At 35.7% G+C, this 18,824-nt stretch overlaps 1 protein-coding gene across 34 annotated transcripts in view; it reads left to right on the plus strand.

Moving 5' to 3' along the window:
• DLG2 (discs large MAGUK scaffold protein 2) overlaps positions 1 to 18,824 on the plus strand; it is a 998,134-nt gene that overhangs the window by 728,307 nt on the left and 251,003 nt on the right. For 28 of the 34 annotated variants that reach the window (XM_064644938.1, XM_064644939.1, XM_064644940.1 and 25 more), the window contains one exon: positions 9,546 to 9,701. The exons of the other annotated variants lie outside the window; for them this stretch is intronic. In XM_064644938.1, the coding sequence (XP_064501008.1) occupies positions 9,546 to 9,701 (156 nt within the window). The remainder of the gene's footprint in view (positions 1 to 9,545; positions 9,702 to 18,824) is intronic. 34 annotated transcript variants of the gene reach the window in all.

Here is an 18,824-nt window from a genome sequence, read left to right on the forward strand (position 1 = left end):
GGGCAACGTAAGAGCACCCTATAAGCACTCAGTAGCAAAGATGATGCAACCAAATTCTTCTTAGTAGAGAAGAGAAGCACTAATGGCCACAAGCACTGGCTTTGGAGATTCTGATTTCAATTTGAGAAGGAATTAAAACACCAGATGGGTAGAATAGTGCTGGGGTAGTGCTTGCTTAGAAGGGTTGTGAAATATCCACCCTTTGAGATTTTTAAGATTTGGCTAGGTAAAATTATGGCTGATCTAATGTTGTCAATAATCCTAATTCAAGCACAAGATTGAATCAGATGACCTACAGAGATGCTTTCCAACAAAATTTTTTATGGTAGTAGGAAGAAAAAATAAAGTTGTTTGTTTGTTTTAGTTGTTTTGTGGAACATTTATTACTAATACAGCTAAGAGAGATGTCACAATTTTCTCTTTGGCATATTTCTGCCTTCCAATTTCTAGAAATATTGAAATTACAGCCTAAAAATCCTGCAGCTTTTAGGTGTTCTTTTCTTCTGTCTTTAGTGAACAACATCAGGAGAAAAGACCCATAAAAATAAAGAACTACCATCTTAAGGTTTTATTTCCTTTTTAGGTTCAGAAAATGTAGCATCAAACTTCTGTGCTTCAGCTGATAAAAAATTCACTTTAACATTTAACTCTGGTTAGATATTAAAGATTCATGGATGAAAAAGCTGAGTTATATGTTTTGCTGTGGAAAGCATGTTTGATTTTTTTTTTTCATGCATTTTTGCAAAATAGCATTTTCTGGGTGGGGAGGAAGTGCTGGGAATTGGAAGGGAGAAGAAGCAGAACCAGTAAATTGAAGTCTCAGGAAATCTCTTTCTCTGTATTGAAAGTAGCATTCCTCAATTGTTTCTTGTTTACTTGTCTAAACTTGCTAGTTGAATTGACAATATTTTATGGAAACACTTTTAAATTTCTATTCATGCACAGATTTGACTTTTCAGTATTAAACCATTACAACTAATATTATGGTTTCTGTGTTATAAAACTGTCAGTAACGATGGTTTTTGGAAGCACAGCAATGGGTTTGAAGAACTGCAGCTTTTAGCAATGAGTCCTGAAAACTGTTATTTGGGATCTTTACTGAGTTGACTTAGATCATCCACTGACAAGATATTCTGCATGTTTTTAAAGTGTACATTTGCTGAAAAGAGTTAGCTGCATTTCCTTCAAGTCTTTGGGTGGGTACATAGTTTAAACTCATGTCTCCCAGTCAACAAAGGTCTTCACTTGCTGTAGGTAGAACTTTCAAATGTTGAATTTTACACCATGTTTTTGACCTGATGTTGCCACACGTGTGATGAGTAAAGATATGTAAAAGTCCACTGATAGAGTTATATGAACATGACAAATAATTATGAGCTTTCAACAGTCATTCACCATGCCCTAAAGAGAATAAACTGTATCTAGTAATATGGGAAGACTGATAATGCCTTTTGTTTATTCTTCTTATTAAATAGCTTGTAAATTTGGCAGATTAAATGTTCAAGTTAATATTTTAATACTCATGTTTTGCCTGGGGCTGGATTTTTTATCTAGGGATAGCAAAGGTTTTATAACTATTTTGCTTTAAAATTTAGTGTAAATTGTATCTGTTATTTTTAAAGTAATTTTAATTAACCACTATTATTATCAAATTAAATTGCATTTTGTTTTAACCATACCAGTTTGGTCATTTAAAGGATGGAGAGAACATGAACCTTAGTTCATGTTCTATTCTATTCTATGTTAAAAATTGCTGTGATATTATATTTTAAATACCATAATATTCCATACAAACCTTCAGAGTATTAAATTATGGGAGCCGATGAAACTGAATCCATACAGTATTTCTACTCTATTTATGAAAATCAATCTAAAAGCTAACATATATGTGTCTTTAGAAAAACTGCAGTTCATTTATCCTCCAAAATGTATTTAATATATTTTGCAGTAAAACTCTTTCAGATTCCACACTTACACTGCAGTATATCAAAGCTTCTCACAATTTTGTCATGCTGACTAGATTGTTTAAAAAATCCAGCAAAATTGAGCACAGCATTACATGGCCAAAGCTAATTTTTCTCTCTACTTTTTTCTTCCATTCCTTTCTGACACAGAGACATAGTCAGGAGTCATTCTGTTCTGTGCTCTGAATGCCCTGTGCTGTTAGATTTAACAGTGAAGGGACTGGGGGAATAGAGCTAGTGTGTTTGACAAAGGATTATGGTGAGACTGAGTGTGAAAATGAGGGAGAACTTGTTACTGGTGTGTGAGAAAGGAAATCACAAGAAGGGAAGACTGGTATTTAATCAGGGAAGAAGATTTGGATTTGGAAAGGGAATTCATAACAAAACAGAACATAATTGAAAAATAGGTGAAGAGGCATGAAGAAGCAATGGAGAAGGGCAGAAATGGATCTCACGGCTACTGAACCAGCAAATCCTTCAGTCAGTGAGACATGAGGTTTGGAATAATCAATAGTTGTGCAAGAAGACTAGGGCAAGGAACAGAGATAGAGAGCAGGTGGGAAAAGTTGCTGATAAGGTGCTGGCAGGCTCAGGCTCAGACATCTCTTTCTCCAGAAAAATGGAGAAGAACACAAGGTTTCTGGGGTTTGCATGATGCATGTTTGATCCCAGCAGGCAGTCTGTCATGATAGCTCATGTGCATTGTCTGTCTGTCTGGAGGATGCAAACCTGCTGCTGCTACTGGTTACTCACGAGTAACTCAAAAGTAGAGTTCCCATGCTCTAGGTGTTAAGTTGGTGACTTTGCTGATGATTACATTGAATTCAATATGGTGTCCCAGAATAGAATTTCTTTCTTGGTTTTGTCTTTGATCAATCTAAGAAATTATTAAAAAAAAAAAAATTAGAAGAACACTATTTGAGTTACCCATTAAATGTTCAGTTAAGGAAAGAAAAGAATGTTTTTTCTGTAAATTCTTGAATTGTACCCTTGGTGAAATACATTCCTTAGGTTGAAGCATGAAATTGCTAACTTGCAATGCAGCTATTTTATATTATGTGTATTTAATACACAAATTTGATTTTAACTAATTGTTAAACTTTACAGATGCATAATTGTCAGACTATTTTTTTTGTTATTGAAATTTATTTGAAGCATAATAAGTCTTGACTTGGGAGAATAATTTATATTAAAGCAAAAATTTAGTTAATGTCAAGTCACCAGATAATCTGTTATTCCTGAGTTATCCTTGCATATTTAAACAGGCCTGTCAGAGATCCCCTAGTAATAGGATTTGACTGTTTCTAATACATCTACCGGAATCTACTTAGAACTTAACACTTATAAAAAAATTAATCAAATTTTAGAATCTGCTTTAGTGCTTGTATGGAGATTTTTGAAATGAGATAGTAATATTGGCAGTGATAATGCACACAGAAATTCTAAGTAAAATTCAACAGTACACAAAGGAAAAAGATAACCTTAATTACATACTACATATATCATGAATCGTTTATCATGGACATGAACTCTTACAGCAGCTCTTACCTCTTAAGAAAGACACCTTGGGGTGACTGTGATTAGTTCTGTGACACTGTCAGCTCAGTACTCAAGATCAATCAAGAAGGCAATTAGGAATGAAAATAGGATCTGATAGGAAAGGACAGGAGTGCAAAATATAATAGTTTTCTCTATGAATCTGTCGTGCATCCAAGTCTTGAACACTACATGGAGACAGCTGGAAAAACCTCCAGAAGAGGGTGACAGAGATGAGCAGGGCTATAGCATGGTTTCCAGGGGAAGATAAATAAGAAATAATTCCAGCATAGAAAAAAGATGTCAGAGAGAGAGCAGATATCTGTGAAAGCACCCACGGCAAAGAGAAGGCAATAGGCAAGTACTATTAGCACTTTCTTACAACTCAGGGATTTTACAATGCATTGCCAAATTTAAAATATAGAAAATGGAAGTTTCTAAAATGTTACCGTATGTTATCTATGTCCAACCAAGTAACAGGCTTACAGTACACAAAGGTAGAGCTTTCTGGATGTATCACGATCAATTTGTGAGGTTCAGTGCCACAGGGTGTCATGAAGACTAAGAATATAAAAATGTTCAAATATGTGTGAGAATAAGGCCTGATTCACGGTGGACAGGCTACTGACTGCAATTTCCTTGGATTTAGTTTCTGGTCCATGTGGTCCTTGGTGATTTTCAGCAGCTGAGCAGGGAAGAGATGTTCTTTACTGGCCTTATTTCCTAAATAGTCACTGCAAGGGACTAGGACCTTTGGTCTGACGGTCTCACCATTCCTATGGTGAGCCTTCTTTTCCATTACTGCAATAGAAAATATTTTTTTTTTCAAATTAGGCAGTCATTTCACTTTATAATTCCTAATGGCTAAAAATAATGAGTGTAGAATTGGATGGAGAATAATAAGTTCTAAATTATGCTTACACTTTCTTTTAGGCCGTTTCATTTGAAAACTCCATTAAAATGTTAAAGTAGTATTGTTAAGAGGAACAAGGCAATCCTTACTCTTCACTACTGTGCTAAAAAATCACTTATTTTGCTGTTATAGAAAACTTTAAGGCATATGAAAATAAGAGTTAATAATGGAAAAGCTGAAAAATTATTAATCGTAGAATTTCCAGGTAGAACAAAGGTACTGTACTTCTATATTTTCTTCCAGCTCTTCACATGCCTTTTCTGTCTTTCATCAAGTTGAAATAAACATGTCACATCAGTCATTTGGTCTCATTTAAATTACCAGGACGCAACTTATGGAATAAAATCAACTTTCAGTTCTAATTTACCCTATTGAACAATAAGGTATATGATTCTCCCAGGGAAAAAAAAAAGTTGGAAACTTGTAGCATTGGGAGATTTTTTCTGAGATTGAATTTAATGTTTCCTGGCTATAGCCCTGCATACTCATATGCTATGAGAGTCTAACTGGTTTCTTTCCATATCATAAAAGGTTTTAAAATGTTTTAAAAACTGAAACCGTAAACATTTAATGTGCTATGTGTTGGCAAATGAAGCCTTCCAAACAGGATTCTGCAATTAAAAAAAAAAGTTAATTTTAAATTGAGGACCCTGAATGATGGTGAGGAGAGAATGGTTTTTAATAATTCCATTTTCTTATAACTTCTGTTGTGCAATTAAGTCAGCCTGAAACAATAACACAATGATGATCTAAACAAGGAATAATAAGGACAACAAACAAGTAGGAAGATTTGCTTTCTTTATACAATCTGTTATGAAATAAATAAATAAAACCAGTGTCAGATCAATTTGCTACCTCCCACTGTTACTGTTAGCTTTTCCACCAATTAGTTCCACCTTTCTGTGGGAATTGTGCCTTATTGCTGTTAGGTCTGTAATGAATAATTCCAGCTTCATGCTACCATTTAAAATCTTACCTTTGGTGTTAAGTGACTCAATTCTCTGTCCTATGAATTGAACTATTTAGGGAGGCATGTTCAAGCCATGCTATACTTACTTTACTGCTTGCATTTTCTGTTGCCTTTCCTCTGCTATTATATACCTCATTCTCATGCTGACATAATTATTGCTGTACATCCAGACCTACTAGTTGCTGCTCTCACTTATCACAAAGCTTGGTTTTTAGCTCACTGATAAAGACAGTGACAATATATGTTTGTCACTAAATAAACGGTTTAAAGGCAGAAAGGGAGCAGATCTGCTAAAGAAGAAGTTGCGGCAGTAGTTACTTATTTTTCAGAGTAGGCCCATATTACATAATTACCCTTTAAAAGAGATATTACAATCATCCAAGACATATATCATAATATTCACTCATTTGGCATTTTAAGGGGATTTTTTGCATAAGTATTAACAAAAATTTAGATAATGGACAAAAGAAATTCCATCATGTAGTTCTTTGTTCTTCCTCATAATAAAAATTACAAAAACTGCTTAGTGTTTATTTTTAAATAAAACCTCTGAAGCTGTACCTGCTGTACCTGAAAGCGATGCAATTGCACATAAGTTAGAGTGAATCTGTCATTAAATTATTTATATCTAGCCTTTACACTTTTCTTAAAGCATGCTAAATGACCTGCTACATGTTTTTAAATTCATTTGAAGAATTAATGCATTATAAAATAAGGCATCAATGTTTATGTTCAGTCTGGCTCCTTTTTGCAAGAAAAATTGAGGTGACCTTGACTGTATTTTTTTCAGAATGGCACATTAGAAACTCTTTCTAAATAACATTCTCATTATCCCATGCTTTGAGAGAAGACAATCTGTTTCTGCATAGCACTAGAGAAGATGTGCAAGACAGGATTTACCAGTTGGGCTGATCCCTTTGGAAAAAAGTTCTTTCTTCTTTCTGTGAGGAGAAATATAAATGACAAGAGAAAATGCTGCCTTGCAATTATTTAATAAAGCTGGATCTTTATAATCTTTTTTTTTTAAATACAGGATTGATGTCTTACAAAGTAGGCAGGTACTATTGCAGTTATTATTATTATTATTATTATTATTATTATTATTATTATTATTGTACTTTGCCATAGAGAAGGGGAAGAAAATCAGGAGGATATTTGAAGACAAACTGTTGCAGCAAGTATCTCGTATTACTTTAAGCGATTAGTGGCCTACATGGAACACAGTTTGTATGACCAGAACAGTGATCTGGCCCATATGTTTTATGCATTCTTCTACTTTATATTTTTTACCCCAGCTTTCAAATATTTTTTAATTACTTAATTCATATTTACTAAACCAAACTGAGAGAGAAAATAACTTTATACAGTTATTTATATATCCTGTTATCCAGGATCTGAGCTGGACCCTGGATGTTACATATTGCTTTTTTTCTGTCAAGTTCTTGCTTTTCTGTGCCAATAAAATATGCAGTCAGAGCCCAGCTACGCAGCTGATAGCTGCTAGCATATTCATCTGAATAGTGTGAAGTATTAAGTATGAAGGGATCTACTAAAGGATCAGTGCAGTATGGGATCTCAATGACCTTGAACAGGGTAGCATCTGATGGGAAATAGGTGGGTATGGTAATCTCAGACCACTTCATAGGCCTTACAGGAAATGCACTTTCAACTGGAATTAACTGATACCCTGAATCCTATTCTAACCCAAGAGTCCAACAAAGTCCAAGTTTTAAAAGGATAAGAAGTAAGAATTCATTTTCTTAACCTTAAGACCTCTCTCTTCAACTCAAATATGGGTTATGCTGTTAACTAGGTCATGGTATCACTTATATAATACCAATGAGTAGAGGATTTTATAATCAGTGCTGTGACTTGATCCAGTTCCCTGTTATCTTACCACCTGGCAAGAGGGACTTTGTGTTTATATTTGAAGGATTAATTTGATCTCAATGTCTAGGTAGATGTTGAATGTTTAAGTTCATTTTGCTTTTGCAAGCAGCTTGTAACTGTCAATTAACAAAGAAATTCCTCATATCTCTCCATCTCTCTGGCATGATTTGTGTCTCAGCACAAGGTTGGATTGTCACTCACTGATGACTCAGTGTAATTTGAGCATTCACGCTATATTCAAGGGGTAGCAACACTCTCATGTCATGTACATCTCAGAGGAGACAGTTAACTTGGATATAGGAAGCTAACAAGTTGTTTGTGGACTGGTTAGTGTTTTAAGCCATGGAGAAATCTACAGTTTTTATTCATCTTCCTCCACTGGGGCAATATTTCTTTAATTTTCTTAGTAGGTATCATTTATATTTTATATTTGTACTTGTTCTTTCTTATATTGCTTAAAAGCAAAAGTGGTTTCTGAGGGAATAAAAGACAGTATTGGACAAAAGTGAAATAGAAGTGGGTTTTGTATCTGGATTTTTTTTTTGGTGGTATTTTTTTTGTTTGTTTGGGGGGGTTGTTTTGTTTTCTTTTATATTGAAAGCAGCAATTGATTTAGTTAATAAATTATTAAATCCAACCCTCTGAAACAAGTGCAAAATATGCTGATAAAAAATGATTGCAACTTTCAATATTTTTAAAGGGATTTTACTAAATGCTTGACAGAATGCTTTATAACCAAATGAGTGACAGCTTTGCTATTTTTCTATTTGGTAATCTTAAATTACCATTTTTTTGGCTGTAAAGTTTTCCCTGGGAAAGTCAGGCACAGAGAGTTCTCAAAGCATGTGTCAGATTGCTATGAATAATGTTATTAACATTGAGTGAGACCAATTTTTGAAGTAGCTACTTCTTTTCCCCCAGAGGACAAACCTAGAAGCTAAAAACAAAGGAAATTAGGTTCTCTGTATCTGCCAGCAAATCCATGACTGTAATAAATTCTGGTACCTGTGAAACTCACAGCACAACCCACACCCATGTGAGGCACAGTGCAGCCAGAAGAACAAAAAAGTTCCTTAACTTCTTGGCCTTGTGTTATTTTCAGGCTTCTGAAATAAGATTTCCATCTAGCTAATACCGTGTTACAGTGATTAAAGACAGTGGCATACCCTGGATCTTCTGGCAGAAGCAAGCATATGACAGCAATTGCATCTTGGCACTCTTTAGAGCAGAAATGTCAGGAAATGATGAGTCAGGGTTCACTCTGCCAGTGGGCCCTGGTGTATCTGCTGGGGCCAAAAAAGTAGTTGGAGAAGTTACATGGTAGAAATGTACTATGTATGTGGTGTGGGTTTTTTTGAAAACTGCTGGATGTCTCCTGTGGATCCTCGGCTGCATTCCCTTCTTCCCTCTCCCAGGTGGCTCCTGGGAGGGCTGTGGTAAGTATTGGCTCTCCCAGATGGGTGGCTGGAGAGAAATTTTGGTTTCAGGATCTTATTCGTTGTATCTAACTTCACAAGCTGCTGTCTGTAACTTGGAGCAGCATTGCAAGTGCGGTTGCAGTGGCCTTGTCAACGAGGTCAACTGTTTCAGATGTGGTCTGCATAATCAGATTTTGAAGGCTGAATCTGAAAAGAGAGCAAAGAACTCTTGAAACACAACAAATTGCCTGCCAATGAGATGAATTGCTCACACTGTTTGTTACCATCAGTGTTATTACAGAATATGGATCAATTTGACCACAACTATACTTGCAAAGCCCCAGCTCACTGGGGCAGGAGTATGTTGTATTATAAAGTAATATGTCCTTCATCTGTATCATACATTAATGGGTAAAAAATACTTCTTTTCAGATAATAAACATATTTTCTTCTATGCTGTACTGAAAATTAAGATCACAGAAATCTGTGTAAAAGTAATGCTGTTTGATTTAAAAATAAAAATAAAAAAAGCAAAAAGCAGAGTATGTGGGAAAATTCTTCACTTTCTCCTCTTCAGAGATAATATATTCCCTTTCAGTGCCACACTTCCTATAGAGCAGTTTTATGGTCCACCTGTATTGTGTATATCTTTATATGCAGTTACTTGAATGCCATACTACTTTTACCAAATTCTAACGATTCCTTTAACAACACACTTTACTTGTTGGAAAATCCCTGCTGAAAAGGTCTTGACAGATTTACTATGCATGCTTTTAAAATGATTGCTGTGTTTGCTCTATGTTCTCAGCAACTAATATGCACCTGATCTTTTACTCTTGTCTCTGTATCACCAGGCCTCCTGAACCTGTTTACAGCACTGTGAACAAACTGTGTGATAAACCACCTTCTCCTAGGCACTATTCCCCTGTCGAGTGTGACAAAAGCTTCCTTCTTACAGCTCCCTATCCCCACTACCACGTAGGCCTGCTCCCTGACTCTGAGATCACCAGGTACTGCATGCGCTTCTTCCTCACCTCCTTTGTTAGAGTGCATGAACATCACTGGATTTATCTCATAGTTTGCATCTTCACCATAGATCTTTTTCTACAGCTTGTGCTTATTTTTTAACCATGCTTTCACATCTGTACCACTGGAAGATATATGCTGCCTTGGTATATAATTTTGGTCATCCAAATCCAGTGATGAACACAGGCAATGTTTTGATCCATTGGAATGGTGCTCTAAAATAAGTTACATAATATGTATCACATTTTACAACTGAATTCGGTGTTTGTTTCTCTGTGAGTATGGAAGATGACTAAGACTTCACTGAAAGCTATAGTAATTTGTTTTGATTCAGTCACTTTATTTCTGTTTCGTGCATGCTTAATTCACTGAGCATCTTTAGGTTTATAGGGCAGCTGCCTAAGCCATTCAGAGAAAATAGAGCAAAAAATAATCACCTCCCTCACCAAATCAGTTAAGAACGCATCCAAAATTTAGCATTTCCGAGGCTAGCTGTGCTCTGAGAGGACAGTTAGTAAAACCTAAAATGATGAACATTTCCATAACTGAAATAATGGAAGACCTTCCTAAAAAATATTGTCAGGGATTGCCTCCTCATAAATATTTAATGAAGAAGAGTATACTATCCAAAACTGTATGCTAATCTTCCATAGTCTACAATGATTGTAATAAATATTTGTAAACAATATTTGGGAGACAGAGGAATATTTAGGCACAAATTTTCAAGAGTATTTCATTTGTTAGGAAAAATCTATTATCTTTTATATTCTAGAGGAGAAGAAAAATCATTGTGTTTGGAGATTTGATCACAGACATTTTCAACAGAAAATGTTTTTCAAAGCAAAGAGTAATGTGGGAAGAGAAGAGCAGAAGTGTGTAAATGGAAAGTAAAACGGTAAACTGGTGTAAAATACACTAACAGGAAAGAAACCCCAGGGATTAGGAAAGCAACTGTGAAAGACATTTCAATGCTATAAAATAGAAAGCTCCATTAAAAAAGCAATAAGACAAATGCTAATGAATAATGTGACAGATGTGACAAGGCCACGCAGAAGATGTCAGTTTATTAGAATGAAAACACTGTAGCTTCTAGAATTTATAAAAGATGCTTCGTCACTGGTCAAAGTGATTGGTCAAGCTGTTCAGGCCAGTGCAAGTTTGAGCGAAATACATTGATTAGTACAATGTTATAAAAAGGTATAAATATTTGCACAAGAATGCCAGGAACTAACAGATCTACTCATAATATTATAATTTCTCTGCAAATATTACCGTAAATGGAATAACTGGGCAAAAATTGTAAAATTACTTCAGGTCTTTAGGTATAGTGTACAGTGACATATGAGTAATTTATCTGTGCATCACAGTGCTTTTGTGTGTTTAGAATGAAACAATGGAAGAGTTCATTACAGAAAGACTCTTAAAATGGTCCCTTTAGAAGGGAACGGTCCAGCTTGAACTAGAAAGTTGAATGAGCAGATTCTAGGGGATTTTGGGGCCATAGAATTTCATGGCCTGCTAACCACAGAGAGAGCCAATTCATTGCCAAATGGTTGGTCTGTATAGACATAACTATCATGACCATGGAGATAGGTTGGGGGAAAAGGATGAGTATGTTAGGGCTGATTCCTGCAACCACATACTTAGATGTCAGTAATCAGTGGAGCCCTGGAGAGCTCATAGAGCTAGGCTGTTTTGCCACCTGAAGGTATAATTCTGTATATCCTTTTGCTTTATTGTTGATTGAATTGAATACTTGGTCATCAGATATTTGATGACCTAACATCAGGATTTAGAAACCTGGGTATTGTTCTACTGAGTGTCAGTTAACAATTCTCTTAAAGAACAAGGTTTCATTTAACTTCATTCTACTTTGATGTAATATTAAGCTCTAGTCCCTGTATATTTAATCAGTTTGTCTAAATCAACAGTCCAAAAAAACTGCAAGAGCACAAAATATGGGAAAGGACACAACTCATGGTTAAATGCTCTGCACTATGCTTTGCTACATGCTGTGGTAGAGGCAACTGATTACTATAATTTGTACTTCCTTCCCACTGTGAAATAACATTCAGATGGAAAATATGACAGTTTTCCATGTTCTCAATACCATCATCTTTTCCACAGGACTCTGAATAATTGAGCATGGAGGAAGACATTTGAAATATTATTTCACCAAATGCCTTTGTTGAGGAAAGTGACAGCTTTACAATGTATCATGATTCAATTTCCAAATGGATTCAGTATTCACAGTTGGAAAACAGATTTTAGAAAAGTATTGATCTCATTTTAACTTTAATCCAAGTGGCTGTTTTTGCAAAAGTGTGCAGTGTACACAGCCCTAAATTTCACAAAGGCATTGTGTCTCAGGGCTGTATTGTGTTGAGTATTTTGAAGAATTAATCCAATAAAAGACTTCATTTTAAACTGACAGCTGTGATACCACCATCTCTATTGGAAGCTGTACTAAAAAAAAATCTTCCAAATATTGACCAAGTCTTTTGAAAGGTCTTCCTTTCCTCACCTGAATTCCTCCATATTAAACACTTAAAAGATCTCCAGTCAGAAATAAAAAAGTTATCTCTCTGTCTTCCTGTAGACTTCGTAGAAAGAGTTTCATCACCATTTGTCAACCTCAGGTTTTGGTAGCTGCAGTTATTGTTGTATCTCAGTGCTTCAATATTTAGAATCTACTGTTGATCTGCAAGAAATTTAGTTTGACAAATGACTCTTCCGAAGGAAGAGGAACATGATGCTGTGTTCTCCCAACTGAAATGCTTGTAAGCCAGCCAGCACCTTTCAAATTGCTGCTCCAGATAATTTGTCAGCTGCTCCTCAGATTATTGTTTTTTCAAGGCTCATTAACTTAATAGGCTGAGAATTCATAGGCCAAAGCTTTATTTGCCTATTATAAAATCAAGTTTATAACCCTTGCTTTTGTGGTGGCCTGTTAGCTCCTGGGAGATTTGGAGGTCTAGAACAATATACTTGCATTTTAGGATAAGTGTAATTAGTTTTTTGATGGAATTATCAGTTCATATGAATTGATATTAACAGGGCTATGTCAGTGTGCAACACCTGAAAATCTGTATCATTGAAGGCACAAGTAGAGAGACAATTTTTGAGTAGCAAGTTTTCCTTTGTGGGAATGGATGCAGAGTATTCATTTATGTCATTATTGAAAGTTATGCCTATGATCAGAAGAGCATGGGCAGTGAAAGGATATCATAGTTCATGGATGTAACACTTTCTACATACATGAACCTTTGTTTCAGCACTAGGTAACACAATATATTGTGTTGCAAGTCTTTTTTTTCTTTATATTCACATCTACAAAGACACATTTTAAAAATGCTTCAGTTTTACCCAGAACTAACTTCCCTGTCTTCATTGAAATCTTTCTGGCACTCTAGTTGTCAGGACAATTTTTTGTTAAAGGGCTGTCCTGCTATTGTTGGCTTTTTTGATTTTTTTTTTATTCTATAGATATTTGCTTTTTTTATAAGTCTTTGATCATGTGATTGAATCTTTTTTTTTTTTTTTTTTAGTAGATGCAGGGTAAGGAACTAACAGTTGGATTTCAGACTTTGTAGTCATGAGAAGAAAGCTTGGGAACATGACTCCTCCCAAGAAAATAAACATTTTGTACATGTTTAGTCTAGCTTTTATAAACTTGCAGATCCTCCTCATGGTGCTTGGGTAGCTGGACTGAAAGTATCTGGCTTAGTTTTTAAATCACTATTAGTTTTTTAAAGCCAGCTCCAGTTCTGGCTGACACTGTGATCTGCAGTATTAGCAAGGTAGTTAATGATTTTGTGCTTTGTTTCCCAGTCTCTAAAAGAGGTTTAACAATGATCTCATAGAGCTTTTTGAAAACTAATCCTGTCAAAGACAATAACATTGTATTACTAATGGCAGTTTGTGTTATTATTTAATTACATAAATTATTTTAAGGTATTTGATGAATCAGATTAATGACAGCACATTTTGGAACCACCACTACTTTCTTATCAGTGGGAATTAGAGAGAGAAGATAACACCGACACAAGGCTCTAGAGCAGAGGTTTTTGCAGAAAACAACATTCCATTAGCATAGGTATTCAAGGGGAACTGAGCATTGTGTAGGTCTTAAAAGCTACACGAACAAAAGTGTGCTGAAATGGATACAGGACTAAGGAGACTATAATGTCCAAAACCTTAATGATGTGTGGTGCTTCTTCGAGCGTGCTACTTCCTCCAACTGGGCACACAGGGGTCACTACACTCCAGTAGTCTCTGCAACCCTAAGTGCTGTTGCTTGTGGTTCCCTCACTTAATTTTAGAGATCCCTCCACAGGCTATGCAGGGACCACTGAGGTGGTACTGATTGCTTTTCACTGACCCTGGAAGGAAGTTAAGGTAGCTGCACTTTAAGGTGTGAATAGCGAGTCTCTCTGGTGCTCATTGCTACTGTGCCCTTTCTCATTATTAATATCTGAGCAGCCTTTTTCGTCACGATAACCTGCTGGGAACAAGCTTATTGTCAAAATGATGCATATAACTGTACTTGCATGTGGCTGCCTTCCAGGGAGGCTCTTGTCATCTTTATTGAAATTCACATTGTACAGGAGTACTCATCATCTCCTTTTCAATCCCATGTGTTTAATATGGGAATTATATCTCCCAAAACACATCTAACCATATTTTGTGTTTTTTGAAATGCCTGGCTCCTGAAAATGGGATCTATCAAAAAAGCAGTAAAAAGCAATGATATTATGAAATTGAGTCTTCAATTTGCCTTACATAAATACAACTACCTTTCTTGAATTTAAAATTAAATTCTACTGTTTAGTTGTATTCATTTACTTTTTTTTTTCCCTGTAGAAATTTCAAATACTGATTACAAAATGGGATATTAGTCTGTTTGGGGCAAATGGATTTAAATACTTGAATATTTAAAATCAGAGGACTGATCTGTGTTTAATATACAATCCAACTGCAGACAGGAAGCTTATATATAATAAAGAACTGCTACTAAATAGCATTGCTTAAAGACAGTGAAGGGGAATAAGTACACAATTCTTTTTGTGCATTTTTGAACATAAAAATAGGCAATACTGAGGCTCAGCTTATTCAGCGTCAATGGAAACAAATAAATCTTACAGTCACAAAGGAAAAACATCTTTTGAAAATGTAACATACCTGGTTGAAATAATTCTTGGTGAAGTAGCCCTCTAAAACCATAGGGTGGCATTTTAAAAAGTGAACATTGTGGCTTTGCCAAATCACTTTGGCAAAGTGATTTTTAAGGCAAACCTATACACAAATTTGGGCATTCAGAGGCACAGAGCACATAGGAACCCCCAAACAATTTAAGACATTAAACTGGTCATCACAAAGGCTGGCTTAGGTGCTAATATTCATACTAATGGGAATTGAAGTATATTGTTATTGTTGATTTCAGTGAGAATATGTAAGTGCTATAGCGTTCACTCCCTAAACAACATCTTTAGCAATTCAAGCACCTCTTTGACTCCTAGACCTTTCTAAAAATAAGCTTGGAGACCTTGACTCACACACAGGAATACACATCACAGAAGGTGACAAGATGCAGCCCAGATGCATACAATCACATGCACATTGTGCTTGACAGGATTGTGCTGCTTCTGAAAACAGCTACAGATCTCCAATGTTTTATAGATATAAGGCAAAACAAAATCAGCATAAACTGTGTTGATTAACTGTCTAAAACTTAAATGCAGCATCTCAATGTAGATTTTCCCTGCTTGTAAATCAGCCTCCTGAGGCCTTTAAATTATTTAGGATCTTTTAGAAAAGATAGAAGTTAATTGTGGCTTTTCCTTATCACTTTCAATTAGCAAATTAAAAAATCTTAACTGGAACAGTTTCCTATAATTTCTATTTAATCCTGACTCAAGTGTTCTCTTCAAGTAAATGATCCAGTCGTATAACTGTGAGAGTTAATGAAAGAAAGATGATGCTGTCTTTCGGCCTCAGCTCTCATGTTATTTTGCATGGATGAATCTCTGATCCTAATAAGCACAAACATTCCTACAGATTCACTTATGTGCTTTCCTTTTTTTAATGAGGAGTTTCTATTTTGGATGCTATTAATGTAATTGTTAGGAAGATGCAGCTTTTAAAAACTCAGAGAGATGTTTGCAGGAGAATCTTAACCTGCAAAGGTATAACATCTCTACAGTTCAAGTGTTTAATTACGTAAAGTTATAGAAGCCTTTCAGGTTAAGATGGGGTGCTTCAGGTTAGAGTGCTGGACTTTATTTGCTGTTGTGCTGTTGACTAATTTTCTTTAGTTGAGCAAGTCACTTAATTCTATTTGCTTTTCTATCTATCAGTAAAATAATCTTCTTAGTTATATTGAGAAGGATAACTAGTCTCATTAAACAGAATAGAATAAAATTTTAAAACAAGAAAAATTTAGGTGTTTGTTCCATTCCATCATTTGGGAAACGTTTTATAATTTTTTAATATGGTTTGACATTTAGAGACACTGTGCTTTCGTGTGCTACAGATCTTTTATTCAATTCTGCACCCATGGAAATTAAACTGTATATTCTTAGGTCATAAAAAGGACAGAAATATTAACTCGGTTCAGTTAAGTAACGGTATTATCTTTACTATGTCTTTAGAGAAGAAAAAATATCAATTCTCAGTAAGAAAACATCTTTAAATCACTAGTATTAATTTTTTTTCTGCTGTTATGATTACAAACAGAGCCACAGGGAAACAAAGGAAAGATGTCTCCTTTCTTTCATGTCTATCTGCAAGCTCTGAAACTCAGTATCCAAGTCACAGAAAAAGCTCCCAAAGTATAAAAAGACAATCCCTATGTACGTTTTTTTTAATTAGTGGTGAAGACTGGAACCAGGACACTAGAAAGGTATCTGACTATTTTTAATAGGTTTGTGTCTGAGGAACTTGGCCAGGGCATTCTGTCATCTGGTATGGGGAGGTTGAGGTGGACCATGACCCTCAAAATTGAAGTTTTACCTAATGTCTGCCTCTGAGATTGCCATTCACCACTAACACTGGCTACAGCACTTTCTGGCTAGATACAAGGTGGGAGTGATGCTTCTGACTACCTTATGAAAATCCAGTCAGTTCCTAACCAAGTCTACACAATAACTTTCTTGTTTGAAATGGTCCTTTCTGTGAGACACATTACTGTTTTCAGTATATGTAAGCACGCTCTCAAACATCTTGTTCTGGTCTCTCAAAATCCCCTTGAAGCAGTTCTTCCAAAATGATAGAGCACTAAAACTCCAGATACAATGTTCAAATTCTTCTGAGTGTTGGGAGAAATTTAAATCCACATTTTTGTTATTGGTTCAGTATCTGGTTCAAGTATATTCAGAATAAATGACAAAAATTTGTCAGAAAGTGTCACTCTGCATAGGGGTGCTACAGTAACAAGCTAATGGACCCATTCATTAATTCAAATCTTGTCCAAAGTGATGAAAGTGGTATTATTACCTGACAACTGTCTAAAGCCCACTATGAGAAATGGGTTTGGAGATTTCACTTTCATTCCTGTGGACAAGTTTCCACATCATAAAAATCATCACTTCATCTGTCACAGTAATTGCTAGACTCTTGGCCCATCAGAAAAACCAAGAATAAATTTAACCTGGAGAACAAATTACTCTTTTTACCCCAAGAGAGAGTTCTTTGAGCTAAGAAATTAAATATTACTGTGGAGGCGGGGTAAATAAAGACATCCTATGGCTCTCCATATGCCTTCTCCCCAACACCTGTTGGGAGAAGAATTGTTTCCATGGGTTGTAACTACAGAGAAAAGAGCAAGAAAACTTTCTGGCTAAAGCAAAGAGCTAGGAACTGAGAAATTTGCCTGTGTCCCTGACAAGTTGTATGGCCTTGGAAAATCAAGACTTTCCTTCAATTTTGTCTGGTTATAAAATAGGTGATGTGCCCACAGACACCACCAGCAGCCCTTGGAGTTAAAAGATATTTCTAACAGTTGGAAATATGCAAGATTTTCTGCATTGTAGAAAAAAAGAGTGATCATTAGTACTAAGTGGAGTAAAAGGAAGCATCATGGAAAGAGGGTAGGATCTCATTAGAGCGGTGCAGTTTATCAGGGAAATGTGAGACAATTATAACAACAGTAATAATGAATCTTCCCTCAGCCCAGCACTAGTGTTGTTTTACACTACAGTTATCCCAGTGGAATAATGTAGTGCTGACTCAAGCCCCCAGATTATTTTGTATCTAATTATCACCATTTATTTTTCTGGATATAAGCTCTCTATGTAGACGCTTGCCAATATGTCCATTGCTGTTCATTTTGTCAAGTAAGGTCTGACTTTGAACAGGATATATCTAAAAATGTGTTTGTGATATAGAAATCAGAAGGTAGCAGTCTCTGAGTCTGTGCTAGGCCAATGACACTGCAAGACTATTTGAGGACACTGTTGTGGAAAGCGTTGCAAAACTTAATGAGTTGTTTAAACTTGTAGCTTAAACTTGTAGTTGCTGATTTCACAGCACTTTACTTCTTCTGTCCAAAAAGTATAAAATACTAATTAATGGAATAGTCAGAAGCACAAAAATACTTAATTTAAAAAAAACTTTCTGATATTTACTTTAAAATTATTTAGCTTTTTGCTTTTTTTCCCTTGTAATCTAAACCCCTAAATATGTAGCCTGCAGTGAGATCTAAATATGACTTCCAAACTTAAAAATTTCTGTTGTTGATCCCACTTTGGTTCAGAATCATAGAATCATAGAATCAGCCAGGTTTGAAAGGATCTCTGACATCATCAAGTCCAACCCTTGATCTAACACCACCGTGGTTACTAGACCATGGCACTAAATGCCACATGCAGTTTCATCTTAAAAACCTCCAGGGATGGAGGATCCACCACTTCCCTAGGCAGCCCATTCCAATCCCTGATTACCCTCTCTGTAAAGAATTTCTTCCTAATATCCAACCTAAACCTCCCCTGGCAGAGCTTAGGACCATGCCCTCTTGTCTTACTGATAGCTGCCTCGGAGAAGATATCAACCCCCACCTGGCTACACCCTCCTTTCAGGTAGTTGTAGAGAGTGATGAAGTCTCCCTTGAG

The sequence above is a fragment of the Pseudopipra pipra genome, chromosome 2 (genome assembly GCF_036250125.1).
Source record: "Pseudopipra pipra isolate bDixPip1 chromosome 2, bDixPip1.hap1, whole genome shotgun sequence".
NCBI lineage: Eukaryota > Metazoa > Chordata > Aves > Passeriformes > Pipridae > Pseudopipra > Pseudopipra pipra.